Source organism: Rhinolophus hipposideros (assembly GCF_964194185.1).
Source record: "Rhinolophus hipposideros genome assembly, chromosome: X".
Taxonomy (NCBI): Eukaryota; Metazoa; Chordata; class Mammalia; order Chiroptera; family Rhinolophidae; genus Rhinolophus; species Rhinolophus hipposideros.
The window spans coordinates 86,606,135-86,627,875 of NC_138046.1; the positions used below are offsets into that span (position 1 = coordinate 86,606,135).

Here is a 21,741-nt window from a genome sequence, read left to right on the forward strand (position 1 = left end):
ATGCCAACTATAATTTTATGTGTGTGATGTGATGGCTGGGTGTGAGGTCGGAGGGATGGTGGGTGGGGGGAGGGGGGTTCACAGTGTGAGGGATGTAGATGGTGGGCGTCTAAGTATTACCTTGTCTTGTACACCTGAAACTAAAAAAATAAAAAATAAAAATAATAATAAAATGACTTTCATTTTTATATTTTCTAGTTTTTGAAGGTGCTTACAATTCTTTTATGGATAGCTGTAATTGTAAAATTATTTTTGGAAATAAATGAGCAATAAAGAACTTTTAAAAAAAATTATCTCTCCATATTTATGTACTTTTGTTTTTGGGGTCTCAATTCTATTCCATTGGTCTATGTGTCTGTTTTACTGTCAATACCATGCTGTTTTGATTATTGTAGCTCTGTAGTACAAGCTAAAGTCAGGGAGTTCGATACCTCCAGTATTGTTCTTTTTTCTTAAGATTCCTTTGGCTATTCAGGGTCTTTTGTGGTTCCAAACAAATCTGATGATTTTTTGTCCTATTTCTTTCAAAAATGCCATTGAGATTTTGATTGTTATTGCATTAAATCTGTGTATTGCTTTGGGTAATATGGCCATTTTAACTATGTTGATTCTTCCAATCCATGAGCACGGAATGTCTTTCCATTTCTTTGTGTCTTCAATTTCTTTCAAAAATGTCTTATACTTTTCAGCATATAGGTCCTTCACATCCTTGGTTAAGTTTATTCCTAAGTATTTTATTCTTTTTACTGCAATTGCAATGGGAATTGTTTTTTGTATTTCTTTTTCTGAGAATTCATTGTTAGTATATAGGAATGCAATGGACTTTTGTATGTTGATTTTGTAGCCAGCAACTTTACTGTATTCGCTGATTGTTTTTAATACCTTTTTGGTGGATTCTTTAGGGTTTTCTACATATAGCATCATGTCTCTGCAAAGAGTGACAATTTAACGTTTTTATTCCCAATTTGGATACCTTTTTTTCTTTCTTCTGCCTCATTGCTCTGCCAAGGACTTCTAACACCGTCTTGAAAACCAAAGGAGATAGGGGACAGTCGTGTGGTGTTCCAGAATGTAGAGCAAAGGGATTCAGTTTTTCACCATTAATTATGAGATTAGGTGAGGGCTTGTCATATACGGCCTTTTTTATGTTAAGGTATTTTCCTTCTATACCTATTTTTTAGGTCTTTTAATCATAAATGGATGTTTATCTTGTCAAATGCCTTTTTGCATCAATTGATATATGATTTTTGTCCTGTATTTTGTTTATGTGATGTATCACATTGATGGTTTTGTGGATGTTGCACCATACTTGTGCCCCAGGGATGAACCCCACTTGTTTGTGGTGAATAATTTTTTTAATGCATTGTTGTATTTGATTTCCTAGAATTTTGTTTAGGATTTTTGCATCTGTATTCATTAGAGATATTGGTCTGTAGTTTTCTTTTTTTTGTGTTGTCCATCCCACGTTTTGGTATCAGGGTATGTTGGCCTCTTAAAATGATTAGGGAGTACTGTCTCTTCTTCAATATTCTGGAAAAGTTTGAGCAGGATTGGTATTAGATCCTCTTTGAAGGTTTGGTAGAGTTCACTAGTGAAGCCATCTTGTCCAGGACTTTTGCTTTTGGAAGGTTTTGGATGACTGATGTAAGTTCGTTACTGGTGATCGGTCTGTTTAGATTTTCCAGTTCTTCATTGTTCAGCCTTGGAAGGCTATATGTTTCTAAGAACTTGTCCATTTCTTCTAGGTTATTGAATTTGGTGGTACATAGTCCTTCATAATATTCTTGGATGATCCTTTGTATTTCTGTGGCATCCATGATAACTTTTCCTTTTTCATTTCTGATTTTGTTAATTAGTGTCTTTTCTCTTCTTATCTTAGTGAGTATAGCCAAAGGTTTCTCAATTTTGTTAATCTTTTCAAAGAACCAGCTCTTTGTCACTTTAATTTTTTCTATTGTCTTTTTGTTCTTTATTTCATTTAGTTCTGCTCTGATGTTTGTTATTTCCTTTCTTCTGCTGATCATGGGTTTCAGTTGTTCTTCTTTTCCTGTTGTTTAAGGTGTAACACGAGATTATTTATTTGTGATTTTTCTTGTTTCTTGAGATGTGCCTGTAATGATATAAATTTCCCTCTTAAAACTGCTTACGCTGCATCCCAAAAATTTTGGTAGGATATATTTTCATTGTCATTTGTTTCTATGTATCTTTTGATCTCTCCTAATTTCTTCTTTGACCCAGTAGTTCTTTATAAGTATGATGTTGTATAATCTCCATGCATTTGTGTTTTTCCCTGCTTTCTTTTTGCAGTTGATATCCAATTTCAAAGCCTTGTGTTCAGAGAAAATGCTTGGGATGATTTCAATGTTCTTAAATTTGCTGAGGCTGATTTTATGTCCCAATATATGGTCTATCCTTGAGAATGTTCCATGTACACTTGAAAAGAAATGCATAGTCTGATGTTTTAGGATGAAGTGCTCTATATATGTCAATTATGTCCATTTCATGTAATGTGTCATTTAGGGCTGCTATTTCATTATTTATTTTCTGTTTGGATGATCTATCCATAGCTGTCAATGATGTATCCCCTAGTATAATTGTGTTATGGTCAATTTCTCCCTTTAGTTCTGTTACTAGTTGCTTGGTATATTTAGGTGCTCCCTTTTTGGGGGCATAAATATTGATGACTGTTATGTCTTCTTGTTGTATAGTCCCCTTTACCATTATGAAATGTCCATCTTTGTCTCTTGATATCTTTTTCACCCAGAAATCTGTTTCATCTGATATCATTATGGCTACTCCTGATTTTCTCTGGGTACCATTTGCTTGGAGTGTCAATTTCCACCCTTTCACTTTGAGTCTATTCTTGTCCTTGTAGCTGAGATGTGTCTCTTGGAGACAGCATATGGTTGGGTTTAGGTTTTTGATCCAATCTGCTACTCTGTGCCTTTTAATTGGTGAGTTCAGTCCATTTCCATTTAGGATGATTATTGATATGTGAGGATTTCCTGTCATTCTATCTTTAGTTTTCTGATAAGGCTGTGTCTCTGTTGTTTGTTTGCCTTTTTGTTGTTGTCTATTATTTCTGTGTGGTGGTATTCTATGATGTTTCCCTCTGTTTCTTCTTTTACTACAGTATATATTTCAGTTCTGGATTTTTTTTGAGTGGTTACCCTTAAGTTTATGTAAAAGAAAGTTTGGTATCTAGAGTATTCCATTTTCTTCAGCACACTTACTTTCTCCATTCCCTTATTCTGGTTCAGGCCTTTACTCTCCTCCTTTTTATGTTGCCACAAATTGTCCCTGTTGATGGTGGTCGAATAGCCTCCTTTAGTATTTCTTGTAGTGTAGGTCGTGTATTAGAAAATTCCCTCAGCTTCTGGATGTCTGGAAAGGTCTTTATTCCTCCTTCATATCTAAAGGATATCTTTGCTGGATATATTATTCTTGGCTCATGATTTCTCTCTTTCAATCGTTTGAATATTTCCTTACACTCCCTCCTGGCTTGTGGAGTTTCTGCTGAAAAATCTGATGATAATCTAATGGGCTTTCCTTTGTAGGTTATTGTCTTCTTTTCCCTGGCTGCCTTGGGGATTCTTTCTTTGTCGTTGATTTTAGACAGCTTCAATGTAATGTGCCTTTGAGAAGGCCTGTTGGGATTGAGGAATAGGTGTTCTATTTGCTTCTTGGATTCGAGGATCCAGTTCTGTCCACAAGTTTGGGAAGTTCTCATCAACAATTTGTTTGAGTATATTCTCTCTTCCCTTCTCTCTTTCTTCTCCTTCTGGTATGACCATTATTCTTATATTGCTCTTTCTGATAGAGTCAGAAAGTTCTTGTAGAGTTCTTTCATTTCTTTTAAGTCTCAAGTCTCTTACTTCTTCCATCTTTGTAATTTCCAGGTTTTTATCTTTGATGTCACTGATTCTTTCCTCCATCTGGTCAACTCTACTACATAGGCAGGTTATTTCATTCTTAATTTCATCTATTGAGTTCTTAATCTCCAGAAATTAAATTTGGTTCTTTTTAGAAATTTCAATCTCTTTCGTAAAATTGTCATGTTGTTCTTTGATTGCATGTCTGCGTTCATTAAATTGCCTTTCTGTGTTTTCTTGCATCTCGTCTGTTTTTTCCGAACTGCAATCTTGAATTTTCTGTCGTTTAAGTCACATATTTCCATAACTTTAAGTTCCTTTTTTTGAGACTTTCATTTTCTTTCTGAGCTGTTTTGTTGCCTTGGTTATTCCTGGCAATTACTGATTTATTATTTCTCTTTGTAGACTTCTACAGGAGTGGCTTCTGCAACATGTTGATAGGAAGTGCTCTTTCTTTTGTTTTCCAATACTAGTTGGTAGAATGTTTTATTTTCTCTCTGACTGCAGCCTTTTTTTTTTCTCTCTCACATAGTAGTGTTATGTTTTCTCTGCACTATTCTAGCTTCTCACACAATGGGGATATTCCCTGGGAGACAGGCTTCTCCTCTCTTAACAGTTCGCCTGGGTCATAGGCGCCACGTCCCTGTGGGGATGTGGAGAGCTTTTGAAGTTCCGAAGCTTTTTTTTTTTTAATTAGATTTATTGGGGTGACAATTGTTAGTAAATTTACATAGATTTCAGGTGTACAGTTCTGTATTACATCGTCTATAAATCCCATTGTGTGTTCACCACCCAGATTCAGTTCTCCTTCCATCACCATATATTTGATCCCCTTTACCCTCATCACCCACCCCCCACCCCCTTACCCTCTGGTAACCACTAAATTATTGTCTGTGTCTATGAGTTGCACCATATTCAGAGCCCATAAGTTTCAGCAGTTCTGTTTACTCATGCAGGGATCTGCCCCATGGGTGGGTGCAGGGGCAGGGTGAGTTGTGAGAGGTGGCTCAGAGCAATGGCAGGGACCACCACTACAACTGGTCATACTTCCACAGCTCCCTCCCCTTTGCTGGAACTAGTTGGGCTGCGAATCTGTGTCTGTGGTCCACAGTTCTCAGAACAGCAAATATTCTGTTCTTTTGATCTGACACTGCTACTGTTACGCTTCTATCACCACGTAGGTGGGGGTGGGCCGAGCTCTGGGAAGTTAGGGAGGGGGCAGCTAGTCTCAGTGCCTATGGCTTCTGTTCTTTGCTCGGCAGTGAGGGCTTAAACCACCGTTTTCAGCCTTCTTCCCTCAGTCTTTTCTCTGAGGTCTCTACCATGAGTGTTGGGTTCAGTTGTGTTATATGCTGCCCCCTCAGCCCTGTGAGCCATAAGTGGAGCCTTATCAGTCTGAGTTCTTCCTTCTCCCACAGCTGTGGTAGTTCCGGGATGCAGTGAGTTCCAAGCACTGAGCTAGGTCTGCGTCCTGTGCCCGCACGGCTCCGTCTCCTCACTTCTCCCTTCCCTTCTCCTCCGCTTGTGCAACTTTCCCACCTTTAGGTGAATTCAATAGTCGGCCTCTTCGTGTTGCCTGTCTGCTGTGCAGGAAGTCCTTTGTGGAGTTATTGTTGTTCTATTAGTTGTAAATTCCAGGGGAGCTTTACAGAGGCTCACCTCACACCACCATTTTGATTTGGTGTCCCCGAGACCATGATTTTTTGAAAATCCCAAAGAACACTGAGATGCTGAATTCAGAATCTGGTCCTGTGACCAAAATTTGTGTTCAGGACCGTTATTTGTGCCTACTGTAGGAAGGCTGGGAAATGACTGGACTGGAAGCCCACATTTACTCTCCCATGTTGATTTGCAGCATGTATAATGATTCCACAAAACGCCTTAGTCAAGAGTACAGCTGTCACATTCTAGTGTAATTTGAATCATGATTTTGAAATAATGGGGCAAAAGTCAATAATCTTACTTTATATACAAAAGCTATCTTATATTTATTCCAATGGAAAATTAATGAAATATGTAAACGTTGAAATAATCGATGTCAGGAAGAATGCATCCCTCACAAAAATCAAAAAGTATCACTGTCCTATGTTTGTATCCATCACGGTTGTATTATATGCTAGGATCCAGTAATTCAGAAACAGGTGAAACACAATTGAAACTCTCAAAAGGAGATCCATCTTTTTGAGAAAAAAAAAAGATGATAGTTGCATTGCAGTGTGTGAAAGGAAAGGAAATAGTGCTATGTGAGCACATAGTGGGAGGGGGCACATATCTTAATCTGTGGTAGCATGGGGACATTGTGGAGATGAAGAGATATGCCTGAGCTGATTCTTAAAGATACAGTAAAGAAGGTAGATGGACAAAAGGATGTTAAGGAACAGCTCCTCAGGCAGAAGAATAAAATTTGTGTATTTATAGATGTGTAAGATATTCAGTCTAGGTGGAACCAATTATTGAAAAGGGAGTCATAATATGAGTTAATTTACAATTGATAGGTAAGAAAGAGATAGGGATTTACATTTGGCAAATACATGCACCCACCCTAAATCAGTTCCTTCCCACTGTGAATGGCTGTAAGACTAATCAAGGAACAGTTGGGTAGGGAAAAGGCCTTACTGGGGTTCTTCAAAGGGGCCCCTTGGGGAGCCAGAGCTGCCTTAAGAGAGCAGAACTTCAAAGGAGCCTCCAGCCCCATGTTTGGGAATTGGGGTTCAGCTCCTTGCCATAGCTAAAGGGAATAAAAGAAATAAATTGCTTCCATGCACTCTGTCCCAATCCTCAAAACATTCAAGAGTCTCTTTAATATCAAGAAAATAATTTATTTGTAACACAGCAAAGTTCCCATCACTTCATTACATCATAGGAGTAGAAAAGAGTCACACTGAAAGCATCATGTAGTCTAAGGTAGAGCTCCATGTCTCCCAAGACAGCAAGCCCATCTTCCCCCAGAGACCCATGCCCAGAGCCAAACAGAATATGCACAAACAGGTGTGCCCAAACTGAAGTCAGCCCCAGGCCTCAGCATGTTTCAATCTTCCCCCACAGCCCTTCAAGCTTCCTAACTGAAGCCTTCTATCCCTTTGATCCCCATCCAGGCCAACTCCTAGCCTCTGAGCCACTAGGGAGCTTTTCGTTGTGGAGTAATTAACAGGGCTTTAAGTGTTACATAAAACAAGAAAGTACCCTGTAAATCTATTGTTCCACAGAAAGTTTAAAATGATTCCCCATATGTAATCCTAATCAGCAATGACAGCTTTTCCTTTCTTTCTCTTCACCATAGATGCAGGTGGTTTTGAAGTGATTTAATCTCAGACAGCTTCATACTCAAGTTTCCCTATTGGCCTTATTAAAGGCTGCTCTCCTCACCCTGGGGTAGGAAAGAATCCCAGATACTTTTCCCAGGTTCAGAGGAAAAGCCCTGATAGTTTAGAAAAGATTCTCTTCCTCTGTCCCCCTCAAATGATTTTTATGGAGATTATTGCTTAAAAGTTTTCTAATCCACCTGAGAAAAGTTCCTTTTAGATTTAGAGGGCAATCCAAGTAGGCAGACTTTCTGATTAGGTATTATTTTCTAAGATATAGGAGGCAAGGAAGAGTATAAAAATCTCAAGCTGCTTTCTTCACCCCAAATCTTCTAGAGAGCTTCAGAAGATGGATACTAGGAAGATTCTACCTTTACCAGGCCTTGGTGGGACAGTTCGTAAAGTTCTACCATCATGGACCAGTGACTTTTGACAGTCACAATAAAAAGATAAGAAAATAGAGAGGACATCTCCAAAGGAACATCTTACTCAAGCATTAAGGGTTCTAACTAGTGGTTAAAACGTTTTGATATTTGGTGTCAGAGCTGTTTCTATAAAGTGAGAAGCTCATAAATAGGGGAAGAGATTTAAGTAACAACACTTAAGGTAAGGAATAAAACCCATACATTAGCTAGAGGATCACCTGCAGCTTTAACATTAGTCTTTGCTTTAAACCCTACTTCAATTTCTTGGGAAACCTGAGCTACCTGTACCTGTGCTATCACCTGCATGTGCAGGACTGGGCGATCATATCTTCATACTCCTTGTACAAGATATTTCCATTTGCCTCAACCAGAAGGATGCTAATGGGAACATATTTATAAGGAACACAGCAGGGTTGAGGAACATTCTGGTCCACCAGCTCATTGACAAGGTTCTGGATGATGGCATGATTGGGAGAATTGAGACCATAGCGTAGTACCCGAGGGCATGTTCCCTTACAGTAGTTTGGGGTATAGAGATTGGGAGCAATGATCCAGTGATCCCAGCCCAGCTGGTGGAAACTGACTTGGAAATGGTGGAGGGAACACTGGTTACTTTCAGGCCCATCATGATCCTGAGAGGGACCAGGAATTTTAGATGCGATACTGCCTGCTCGCCGGGCCCTCCGCAAGAAAAGAGAAGATTCCCTTTCTATAAAGTCCTCTAGGCCTCCGGGGAGAAGTTTGGCCTTCTGAACACTTTTATGAGTGTCATTGAAATAGAGTAACAAGAAGGCAGTGTCCAAGTATGATGTGTCATGCCATGGGAGCTCTAGACCCTCACGACCTTTTTGCTGCTGACACATGAAACGGAGTTGTAGAACCCTGTGTCCCTTGAGATTCCAGAGTCCTTGTCGAATGTGTTGTGTGATATCCATCTCTGTCCAAGCTTTGGATATCTGCGAAGGCTTGGAGAAACCTCTTCCTGAGGAAGGAAAGTGGTTGGTTGGGCTTTTCTGGACCCAGGGCTCCACATGGCAGGAGAGATGGAAGCCAGTTAGGTGGAGTTGATGGCGATAAACCACAGTGGCTCTGACTAGTTGGTATGCTGCCCAGTTTGGCCTCAGGAGAAAATTCAGGGTCTGTATATGCCAGAGGCCTGCATAAGTAAGAGGGAACAAAAGGAGAGGATTAGCTTCTTGCCTTGGAGACTGAATCTCCCTTACAGAGTGTACTATACCTTCTTAGTACACACTGAGATCTGTAAGAAGCCTGAAAATTAACTTAAGATCATGATAATAGCTATTGTTCATTGAGCACTTACTAATATATTAGATATTTTACATGCCTTAGCTCTTTAACCTGCAATATTCTTATGAGCTACTTATTATCCCTATTTTTGCAGACAAGGAAATTGAGGCTCAGAGAAGGTATGCCAGAGGACACACAGCCAGTATTTGATAGAATCAAGATTTGAGCCCAAGTCTGTTTCTCTTAAGAAGGGAAGTTGTGTCTAATTTTCAGATCACTCACACCAGAAGGCTAAGAAAAAACCCTCAAATGTAGAATTATTTTGTGTGTATATTGTATGTATGGGAAAGGATCAATTATGTTTTTAGTTGACTATTAAAGGTGACCAATTAAGAGAATTGCTCAGACATACACAAATTAAGAATGAGTCCTCGTGTCATATCACTATAAAGATGCAGCTTTGGAGTGACAGTCCAATATTGGGGGCTATGGCCAGCTGTCACTTCAAATCCAGGGCCAAGATGCCACAGAATAATTTTGTCTATCCACTCCTAGTGGGGGCAGTTATTTTGCCATTTCTGCTTTCTACTTTAAGAACTACTTCTTGAGCAGTTACTTCTTTTTGGGTGTTAACCCTCAGTCTCTCCTTTTTCTACTTCTTACTGGAAATGATTCTTCATTTACCTATTCATTGTACCACCATTCCTCTAAATACCAATTTCAAAAAGGCCTTAGTTATATAAATATTTTGTTTGCATGACTCTTAGTGATTAAGTTGTGTGTGTGTGTGTGTGATTAAATATAAAATTTACTGATACAGAAAGTTCAAGAAATATTCCAAACTATAATGCTGACACTCAGTGGCCAAAAGGGTGGAAGGTGGACCTGCAATGCTCTGAACTTCTGTGCCCCCTTCTGGCACAGGTCGAGAGCAAAGATTACAAAAACCAGACATTGCAAGAAAAAGCCTTCTTTCGAGAGACATCATCAAAAGGGTGGCATGAGGTGAGCCTCTGGAAATCTCCCCTGGAATTTACAACAAATTGAAAAACAATAACTCCACAAAGGACTCCCTGCACAGCACACAGGCAAGATGAAGACTCCCACTACTGAATTCAACTAAAGATGGGCAAATTGCGTGAGCAGGGGAGGGGGAAAGGGAGAAGTGCAGACACGGGGAGGCACGGGCGCAGGACGCAGACCTAACTAAGTGCTCCAAGCTCCCTGCATCCCGGAACTACCGCAGCTGTGGGAGAGGGAGAACTTGGACTGCGAGGGCAGCGTTTATGGCCCACAGGGCTGAGGGGACAGCATATAACACGGCTGAACTCAATGCTCACGGCAGAGACCTTGGAGAAAAGACTGAGGGAAGAAGGCTGAAAACAGTGGTTAAAGCCCTCACTGCCAAGCAGAGAACGGAAGTCTTAGGCACTGAGACTAGCTCCTCCCACCCTCCCAGAACTCAACCCGCCCTCACCTGCCCAGTGCTAGAAGCGGAACTGAAGCATTGTCAGATCAAAAGAACAGAATATTTACATTCTGAGAACTGTGGTCTGCAGACACAGATTCGCACCCCAACTAGTTCCCAAAAAGGGTAGGGAGCTGTGGAGGCAGGACTGGCTATGGTGGTGGTTGCCATCATTGCTCAGGGCCAACTCTCACAACACACCCCGCCCCTGTCCCCACCTATCTGGGGGGACCCCTAGAGTAGTAAACAGAACTTCTGAAACACATGGGCTCTGAATCTGGCGCAGGAAGAGCTTTGGAACTTCAAAAGCTCTCCACATCCCAACAGGGATGCGGTGCCCTATGACCCAGGCAAACTGTTAACAGAGGAGAAGCCCGCCTTCCAGGGAATACCCTCTTTGTGTGAGAAGCAGGAATAGTGCAGAGAAAACATAACACTACAGTGTAGGAGAGAAAAAGGACTGCAGTCAGAGAAAAAAAGAAAACATTTTACCACCATGTACTAGAAAACAAAAGAAAGACCTATTCCTATCAACTTGTTGCAGAAGCCACTCCTGTAGATGTCTAGGAGGAGATATAATAAATCATTAATTGCCATGAATAACCAAGGCAACAAGACAGCTCAGAAAGAAAGTGAAAGTCTCAAGAAAAGGAACTTAAAGATAAAGAAATATGTGACTTAAATGACAGAGAATTCAAGATTGCAGTTCTGAAAAAACTCAATGAGATGCAAGAAAACACAGACAGGCAATTTAATAAACTCAGAAAACCAATCAAAGAATGACATGAGCATTTTACAAAAGAGATTGAAATTAAAAAAAAATAACCAAATAGAATTTCCAGAGATTAAGAGCTCAATAGAAGAAATGAAGAATGTAATAGCCAGCTTAGGTAGTGGAGTTGACCAGATGGAGGAAAGAATCAGTGACATCAAAGATAGAAATCTGGAAATGACACGGATGGAAGAAGAGACTTGAGACTTAAAAGAAATGAAAGAACTCTACAAGAACTTTCTGACTCCATCAGAAAGAGCAACACAAGTACCATATGATCTCACTTATATATGGAATCTAAAGAAAAGACTATGTGAATGAACTAATCAGAAACAGTTTTGGGGACACAAAGAAAAAACCGAGAGTTGTTAGATGGGTGTGGTGGGGGTTGGGGATAAGGGGAAAGGTGAAGGGATTTGGAAGCAGCTGGTAACCACAAGATGGCCTCAGGGTTTTTTTTGAAAATTAATTTGGGGAAGGTATTCAATAATGTTGTAAAGATTTTGTTGGGTATCCGATGGACATGAGTCCTATTTGGGAGACCACCTCAGGGATACTGTGGATACCTGATCATGGCATTGTACACCAGAAGCTAAACATTAATGAATGCCAACTATAATTTTATATATATAATGTGATGGTTCAGTGTGAGGTCGGAGGGATAGTGGATGGGGGAGGGGGGTTCACAGTGTGAGGGATATAAATGATGAACGTCTAAGTATTACCTTGTCTTGTACACCTGAAACTAATAAAAAAATAAATAAATAAATAAATTTAAAAAAAAGAAAAAAAAAGAATAATGGGCATACCAGAGGAGAAGAAAGACAGAGAGAACAGAGAGTATATTCAAACAAACAGTTGATGAGAACTTTCCAAACTTGTGAAAAGGACTGGATCCTCGAATGCAAGAAGCAAATAGAACACCTAATTACCTCTATCCCAGCAGGCCTTCTCAAAGGCACATTGTATTAAAGCTGTCAAAAATCAACAACAACGAAAGAATCCTCAAGGCAGCCAGGTAAAAGAAGACGGTAAGCTACAAAGGAAAGCCCATTAGATTATCATCAGATTTTTCAGCAGAAACTCTACAAGCCAGGAAGGAGTGGAACCAAATATTCAAACTATTGAAAGAGATAAATTATGAGCCAAGAATAATATATCCAGCAAAGATATTCTTTAGATGTGAAGGAGGAATAAATACCTTTCCAGACATAAAGAAGCTGAGGGAATTTTCTAAGACACGACCTGTACCACAAGAAATACTAAAGGAGGCTATTCAACCCCATCAAGAGGGACAATTTGTGGCAACCAAAACATAAAAAGGTGGAGAGTAAAGGCCTGACCCAGATTATGGGAATGGAGAAAGTAAGCGTGCTGAAGAAAATGGAATATTTTAAATATCAAAATTTCTTTTACATAAACTTAAGGGTAACCACAAAAAAAATCCAGAACTGAAACATGTACTGTAATAAAAGAAGAAACAGAGGGAAACATCATAGCATACAACCACACAGAAATAACAGAGAATAACAAAACGGCAAAGAAACAATGGAGACACAGTCTTACCAGAAAAATAAAGATAGCATGACAGGAAATCCTTATATATCAATTATCACCCTAAATGTAGATGGACTGAAGTCACCAATAAAAAGGCACAGAGTAGCAGATTGGATAAAAAAACTAAACCCAACCATATGCTGTCTCCAAGAGACACATCTCAGCTACAAGGACAAGCATAGACTCAAAGTGAAAGGGTGGAAATTGACACTCCAAGCAAATGGTACCCAGAGAAAATCAGGTGTAGCCATAATGATTTCCGATGAAACAGATTTCAGGGTAAAAAAGATAACAAGAGACAAAGATGGACATTTCATAATGGTAAAGGGGACTATACAACAAGAAGACATAACAGTCATCAATATTTATGCCTCCAATCAGGGAGCACCAAAATATACCAAGCAACTACAAACAGAACTAAAGGGAGAAATAGACCAAAACACAGTTATACTAAGAGACAAATACATCATTGACAGCTATGGATAGATCATCCAAACAGAAAATACATAATGAAATACCAGCCATAAATGACACATTAGATGAAATGGACATATTTGATATATAGAGAGCATTTCATCCTAAAACATCAGACTATGCATTTCTTTTCTAGTGTACGTGGAACATTCTGAAGGATAGACCATATATTGGGACATAAAATCAGCTTCAGCAAATTTAAGAAGATTGAAATCATACCAAGCAAATTTTTTCATCACAAGGCTTTGAAATTGGATATGAACTACAAAAAGAAAGAAGGAAAAAACACAAATACATGGAGGTTAAACAACATCATACTTTTAAAGAACTACTGGGTCAAAGAAGAAATTAGAGGAGAGCTCAAAAGATACATAGAAACAAATGACAATGACAATACATCCTACCAAAATTTTTGGGATGCAGCGAAAGCGGTTTTAAGAGGGACATTTATATCATTACAGGCCTATCTCAAGAAACAAGAAAAATCCCAAATAAAAAACCTCATGTTAAACCTTAAAGAACTAGAAATAGAAGAACAAGTGAAACTAAAGGTCAGCAGAAGAAAGGAAATAACAAAAATCAGAGCAGAACTAAATGAAATAGAGAACAAAAAGACAATAGAAAAAAATTAATTTGACAAAAAGCTGGTTCTTTGAAAAGATTAACAAAATTGACAAACCTTTGCCTAGACTCACTAAGATAAAAAGAGGGAAGACACTAATTAACAAAATCAGAAATGAAAAAGGGGAAGTTATCACGGACACCACAGAAATACAAAGGATCATGCAAGAATACTATGAAGGACTATGTACCACCAAATTCAATAACCTAGAAGAAATGGACAAGTTCTTAGAAACATATAGCCTTCCAAGGCTGAACCATGAAGAACTGGAAAATCTAAACAGACTGATCACCAGTAACGAAATTGAATCAGTCATCCAAAACCCTCCCAAAAGCTAAAGTCAGGGACCAGATGGCTTCACTAGTGAATTCTACCAAAACTTCAAAGAGGATCTGATATTAATCCTGCTCAAACTCTTCCAAAAAATTGAAACAGAGACAGTACTCCCTAACTCATTTTATGAGGCCAACATTACCCTGATACCAAAACCTAGTAAGGACAACACAAAAAAAGAAAATTACACACGAATATCTCTGATGAATACTGATGCAAAAATCCTAAAGAAATTCTAGCAAATCGAATACAACAATGCATTAAAAATATTGTTCATCACGACCAAGTGGGGTTCATCCCCGGGGCACAAGCATGGTTTAACATCAGCAAATCCATCTATGTGATACATCACATTAACAAAATAAAGGACAAAAATCATATGCTTACATCAATGGATGCATAAATGTCATTTGACAAAATACAACATCCATTTATGATTAAAAGACTTAAAAAATAGGTATAGAAGGAAAATACCTTAACATAAAAAAGCTCATATATGACAAGCCCTCAGCTAATCTCATAATTAATGGTCAAAAACTGAGGCCCTTTGTTCTATGTTCAGGAACACGACAGGGCTGTCCCCTATCACCTCTGCTTTTCAACATATTGTTGGAGTCTTGCCAGAGTTATCACACAAGAGTAAGAAAAGGCATCCAAATTGGGAATAAAAACGTTCAAGTGTCACTCTTTGCAGATGACATGATGCTATATATAGAAAACCTTATAGACTCCACCAAAAAGCTTTTAGAATCAATCAACGAATACAGTAAAGTTGCTGGCTATAAAATCAACGTACAAAAGTCCATTGCATTCTTATATACTAACAATGAAATCTCAGAAAAAGAAATACTAAAACAATTCCTTTTGCAATTGCAGCAAAAAGAATAAAATACCTAGGAAGAAACTTAACCAAGGATGTGAAGGATTTATATGCTGAAAATTATAAGACATTTTTGAAAGAAATTGAAGAAGACACAAAGAAATGGAAAGACATTCCATGCTCATGGATTGGAAGAATCAACAGAGTTAAAATGGCCATATTACCCAAAGCAATATACAGATTTAATGCAATCCCCAGCAAAATCCCAGTGGCATTTTTTAAAAAAATACAACCAAAAATCATCAGATTTGCTTGGAACCACAGAAGATCCCGAACAGCCAAAGCAATCTTAAGAAAAAAGAACAGTGCTGGAGGTATCACACTCCCTGACTTTAGCTTGTACTACAGGGCTACAATAATCAGAACAGCATGGTATTGGCAGAAAAACAGACACATAGACCAATGGAATACAATTGAGAACCCATCAATAAAACCACATAAATATGGACCGATAATTTTTGACAAAGAAGCAAAAAACGTACAATGGAGAAAAGACAGAGTCTTCAATAAATGGTGCTGGGAGAATTGGAAAGCCACGTATAAAAGAATGAAAGTGGACTGCTATTTGTCACCATGTACCAAAATTAATTCAAAATGGATCAAAGACTTAAGCATAAGACCTGACACAATAAACTGCATGGAAGAAAACATAGGTACTAAACTTATGGACGTTGGGTTCAAAGAGCATTTTATGAATTTGACTCGAAAGGCAAGGGAAGTAAAAGCTAAAATAAACGATTGGGACTATATGAAACTTAAAAGCTTCTGCAGAGCAAAAGAAACCCTCGAATAAATAAAGAGGCAACCAACTGAATGGGAGAAGAGTTTTGCAAACAGTGCATCTGATAAGGGGCGAATATCCAAAATATACAAGGAACTCATGAAGCTCAACAACAACAAAAAAAACAACCCAATTGAAAAATGGGCAGAGGACCTGAAGAGACATTTCTCCAAAGAGGACATAAAAATGGCAAATAGACATATGAAAAAATGCTCACCATCACTAATCATCAAAGAAATGCAAATAAAAACCACAATGAGATATCACCTCACCCCTGTCTGAATGGCTATCATCAACAAGACAAATAGTAACAAGTGTTGGAGAGGCTGTGGAGAAAAAGGAACCCTCATACCCTGTTGGTGGGAATGCAGACTGGTGCAGCCGTTATGGAAGGCAGTGTGAAGGTGCCTCAAAAAATTACGAATGGAATTACAGTAAGTCACAGCAATCCCTCTCCTGGGTATCTACCCCAAAAATCTGAAAACCTTTACACATAAAGACAGGTGTTCTCCAATGTTCATTGCAGCTTTTTTTTACAGTGACCAAGACTTGGAAACAACCAAAATGTCCTTCGATAGATGAATGGATAAAGAAGTTGTGGTACAGATACACAATGGAATACTATTCCGCAGTAAGGAAAGGTGAAATAGGACCATTTGTGACAACATGGATGGATCTTGAGAGTATAATGCTAAGCGAAATAAGTCAGACAGAAAAAGCAGAGAACCCTATGATTTCACTGATATGTGGTATAAAACCAAAAACAACAAAATACCACAAACAAATGAGAAAAATCTCATAGACACAGATAATAGTTTAGTGGTTACCAGAGGGTAAGGGGTAAGGGAGGGTGGTAGATGAGGGTAAAGGGGATCAAATATATGGTGATGGAAGGAGAACTGACTCTGGGTGGTGAACACACAATGGGATTTATAGACGATGTAATACAAAATTGTACACCTGAAATCTATGTAACTTTACTGACAATTGTCACCCCAATAAACTTAAATTAAAAATAAAGGAAAAAGCCTCGTTTCATTTTCAAAGATATTATTACTAAACATTTGCAGGTAAATTTACATATTATTCGCCGTATTTCTTCACTGTATTTATAAGCCTGGAATTCTTTTGTAGGCCTGGGACCTTCAATATAGAAGCTCTTTAATGTCATCATGTATCAGGATATTTTTTTTAAGTTCAGGTTGCAACTCATGCTTATAAACGCCCAAGTTTGTAGCACTGGTCATCATTCACCCCAGGCCCAAGCCAGGCTTGTATTTGCTTTCTCAAGTTATTCCACTCTCACATTGTACAATAATCTTTCCAAGTGGCTCACTCATACACCTGCCCCACCCTGCCTGGAAAAGTATCCAACTCAACCTCTAGCAGACTGTCTGTCTGGTGAGGAACTGCCCTTTCCTTTCAGACTTTGACATCATATATTTCCTGAGGGAGGGTGGGGTTGCTAAGTATCAGAGTAAGAAGGGTCTGCTCAGAACTTTTCAGGGAAATGGCTGACTCACACACCCTGTGGGATTGGGCCTGGCATAGCTCTCCAGGGAAGCTCAATTCAGCTGGGTCATCTTCTGATGGAAAGATCCGGCTCTGCTCTCATCATCCATTTCTGGGTCCTTTTCTAGAGTCACTAGATGCCAGTATGTCCCACATTCAGACCAGGATACTGGCCTAATTCTAGGCATCCTTTTTTCTAGCCTCATATTGTCTGTACAGAGTTGATTTGTGCAGCTTTCTGCTGCACTTAGGAGTGAAATCCAGATCCCTACAAGTCCCTGCCTTTCATCAGCTCCATACCCTACCACTCTCCCCAATGCTCAATAGGCTCCAGCCATACTCATTTCCCCTCTATTCTTCAAGCTCGTTTCTACCCTCTAGGCCTTTGCACATGTTGTTTCTTCACCCTAAATCAGATTTCTCTGTAGTCTTCTCATGCCTAGCTTGTTTTACAAACCTTAGCTCAAATGTCACCTTTTCAAAGATGCCTTCCCTGACAAGCCCATGCAAAGGGGGGGGGGTTCTTTATCAAAATAACTGATTTCATTCTTTGATAGCATTTAGCACGATTTGCAATTATCTGTTTACTTATTTGTCTTACCCATAAGAACCATGCCTATCTTGATCACACCTTTATGCTTACATCTAGAAGAGTGCCTAGCACTCAGTAGGTAGGTGCTGAATAAATAGAAGGTGCCAAAAATGCATACACATTTTAAGAAAGTGAAAAACTGTATAAAAATTGTAATACTCAATATATACCGATAACAAAAGATGAATACAAGACATGTATATATGTTTTTTTTGGCACCCCCGGTATTTGTCAAGTGAGTCTCCACCTACACCAAGCTATTTTCTCTCTCCTTAATCAGAACGCACTTCCCTGGTTCTTTATGCATAGTCTCCTTACTCCTTGTGCAAGGTCCAGCTTAAATACCACCTGCTCAGTGAGGCCTTCCAACTTCCCCCTGCTTCCTTTTCCTTGCTTTAAGCAGTGACCCATTTCTTCTTTGGAGTCCTGGCAGCCCTACTGCTCATCCTTTTCAAAGTATTTATCAAGCTGTAACACCATTATGTGATTCCTTTTCTATGCATTCTACTATAATGGGAGCTTGGAGAGGTCAGGGAAGCAGTTGTCTTCCTGTTTATACCCAACCCAAACACAGTGCCTGGTGCTCAATTAAGATCTGTTGTGGACCCAATTGAAAAATGGGCAGAGGACCTGAAGATACATTTCTCCAAAGAGGACTTACAAATGGCAAATAGACATATGAAAAAATGCTCAACATCACTAATCATCAGAGAAATGCAAATAAAAACCACAATGAGATATCACCTCACCCCAGTCAGAATGGCTTTCATCAACAAGACAAATAGTAACAAGTGTTGGAGAGGCTGTGGAGAAATAGGAACCCTCATACACTGTTGGTGGGAATGCAGATTGGTGCAGCTGCTATGGAAGGCAGTGTGGAGGTTCCTCAAGAAATTACGAATAGAATTACCATATGACCCAGCAATTGCTCTCCTGGGTATCTACCCAAAAAATCTGAAAGCATTTCTCTATAGAGACACGTGTACTCCAATGTTCATTGCAGCTTTGTTTACGGTGGCCAAGACATGGAAACAACCAAAATGTCCTTCAATAGACGAATGGATAAAGAAGTTGTGGTATATATACACAATGGAATACTATTCGGTGTTAAGGAAAGATGATATAGGAACATTTGTGACAACATGGATGGATCTTGAGAGTATAATGCTAAGCGAAATAAGTCAGACAGAAAAAGCAGAGAACCCTATGATTTCACTGATATGGGTATATAAACCAAAAACAAGACAAACAAATGAGAAACAAAAACTCATAGACACAGACAATAATTTAGTGGTTACCAGAGGATAAGGGGGGTGGGGGGAGGGAGATGAGGGTAAGGGGGATCAAATATATGGTGATGGAAGGAGAACTGACTCTGGGTGGTGAACACACAATGGGATTTATAGTTGATGTAATACAGAATTGTACACCTGAAATTATGTAATTTCAGTAACAATTGTCACCCCAATAAATAAATTTTTAAAAAAAGAGAGACAGGCAAAAAAAAAAAAAGATCTGTTGTGGAGTCAGCACAGCAGGGTGATTAAAAGTGCAGGTTCTGGAGCATGAAAACCTGGGTTTCACACCCAGTTCCACCAATTACTAGCTGAGATACATTGAGTGAGTTACTTAGAGCCTCAGTTTCTTCACCTGTAAAATGGGTATGTTAACAATACCTATTTCATATGATAGTGGTGAGGATTAAGGAAAATAATGTTTGTAAAGTATTTTGCCCAATGACTGGCATGTGGTAAGCTCACAGTAAAGGTTAGCTAGGAGGATGTTGGTTTTTTGCTCGGAGAAGGAATTGTATATTCTGTCTGTTGTCATCTCTGAGAATAGCAAAGGCCCAAGATTGATCTCACCAGGTTCCCAAGATTTCCTTGAAGTTGATAGCTATCTGTATTCCCTAGAGAGCCCTGCTCTTCAGGAGCCTACTGCTGTCCTGGAACACTGTCTAATGCAGATATTTAAAGCAGAATTAAGCATGACGGGAGCAAAGATAATTCTAAAATACATTTAGTACCAAAAACCCAAAGTAGCAACATGGCCTAAATAGAAAAACTGCTTGATATACAAGGATATCAGGATACAACATTTAAACACTTGATAAGTTGTGAACAGACTTGAGAATCAAATAGACTTGAGCTCAAATCCTGTCTCTGCCACTTACTGTCCTTGTGACCTTTGTAAGTTATTTAATCTCTTTGTGCTTTAGTTTTCTTACCTTTAAAAATTAAGCTAATTGCTCCATGACAGCTAATGATAGTAGTTGTCGTTAAGTGTTAAGTACAATAGCAGATGCTCACTGAGCCAGGTATACAGACTCTCAGATGTTAGCTTGTTTCTGTCCTTTCTGAGGCTTTGTAAGTTTCCCCAACTCAGCATCCTGTACTTGTTGCCTTCTAAAAATAAGACAACATATAAACAGCCCTCCACAAGAATGTATATAGGTATTTCTCAAATGCAGTTTTCAGTGACATAACAAGCAGTAATACTTTCTTTGAAAGATAGGAGTTGACACATCACTCCATTGCCCTGAGGCCTCAGAGAGATTCCTCAGGTAGTCCCCAAGGCAATCTCTTCTAAAATTGGAGCCCTAAAGGGAAGCAGGCTTGGAGCCAGCTTTCTCCAAGTTTGCCATCCTTTGAAAACCAAGCCTGAAAAAAAGCCTGCCCACTAGGCAATAAAGCCTGACAGTAAATTCACAGATCCTCTCTAAACTCTTCCTCTCCATTTCTCTCCCTTTCAGGACAGTATGGTATGATAACTCACCTCTGAGAGACCTTGCTACATTGGCCAACGGCCTCACCAGCCTCACCATGGTGGCCCCAATGGTGCGGTTCTCCCTAGGGTGCCCACGCGCATCAGCTGAACGATGGTACAACTCCAGCATGTACCGCATAGGATGCCCTAGGACCCATGGCTTCCTCTGTTGCTTGTCAGGGGCTTTTTCTAACAGCTCCCGAATCAGGGCCGAGGTAGGGGCCTCAGCCAGGAGGGCAGTAGAGGGCTGCCCTACCTTTGCCATTTGGACCTTGTGATCCATAAAAATCATCAGTCCCCAAAAAAGAATTCTAAGAATGCTGAAGAGGACCATCTTGAAAGGCTTGGTGTTCAGCAACGCGGTCCAGCCCAAGCATAAAGAATGTCACTCTGACCCTTTTCTTTCACACAGGTAACCGCATCCTGGCTTCACAAAAGACGGGGAAAAATAAATAAATAAAAGGCAGGCAGGCAGGCCCTATGTTTCTTCCTCTGGGAGGATCTTTTGGACCAACCAAGGTCTCCTAACTTGGTCTCTTTGCATCAAAAAAAATTGAAACAGCAGGTGGGACAAAGCAGCATACCCCTCCTGCTCTCCAGGGCTGGGAACAAGATAGCTCTTATTTGAAGGCTGAGGTAACTGAAAAGGAGAAGTCCATTCTAGGACATGCTCCCTTACCTTATCCACTAGGATGAAAAAATGCAGCCCTAGCCTGCTCTGCTTCACAGCTTTAAAGGAAATTTCTTAATTAATCCTTAAAGGGCCAGAGGCCTCCTGCTCCCATTCCCACTTCCATGCAGTATGGTCTCTAATGCAGCATTTTCCAAAATTCGGTCTGCTGGTGACTTGCAGTGAAACTATCAGTGGTGACTGTTAACAATGTCGACGTCTGGGTCCCTAGAAATCTGAATCTTAACAAATGCTCCAAGAAGTTCCTACGAACACTAAAATGTGGAAACCACTGTGTGAGTGTGGCTGCTGGAGCTTGAAGAAGATGCCTTAACAGTGGTTCTCCCACAAAATGGCCTCAGGGTTTTTGAAAAATAATTTCGGGAACGTAAAACAAAAAAAAAGTGGTTCTCAATCTTGGCTGTCCATTGAAGTCACCTGGGGAGTTTTAACTATCACAGATGCCT

The 21,741-nt window shown here is 39.5% G+C and overlaps 2 protein-coding genes across 2 annotated transcripts in view; one reads left to right on the forward strand and one right to left on the reverse strand.

Moving 5' to 3' along the window:
• The window catches only part of LOC308494951 (uncharacterized protein), a gene marked incomplete at its 5' end in the record, with an annotated part of 161,258 nt that overhangs the window by 112,949 nt on the left and 26,568 nt on the right, over positions 1–21,741 (forward strand). The gene's annotated exons all lie outside the window — the stretch shown is intronic.
• Positions 7,896–20,938, reverse strand: BMP15 (bone morphogenetic protein 15; the record flags this gene model as incomplete). Its single annotated transcript, XM_081042736.1, has 2 exons — positions 7,896–8,755; positions 20,614–20,938. The coding sequence occupies 2 exons, from the start codon at positions 20,936–20,938 to the stop codon at positions 7,896–7,898; spliced, it is 1,185 nt and encodes a 394-aa protein (XP_080898862.1).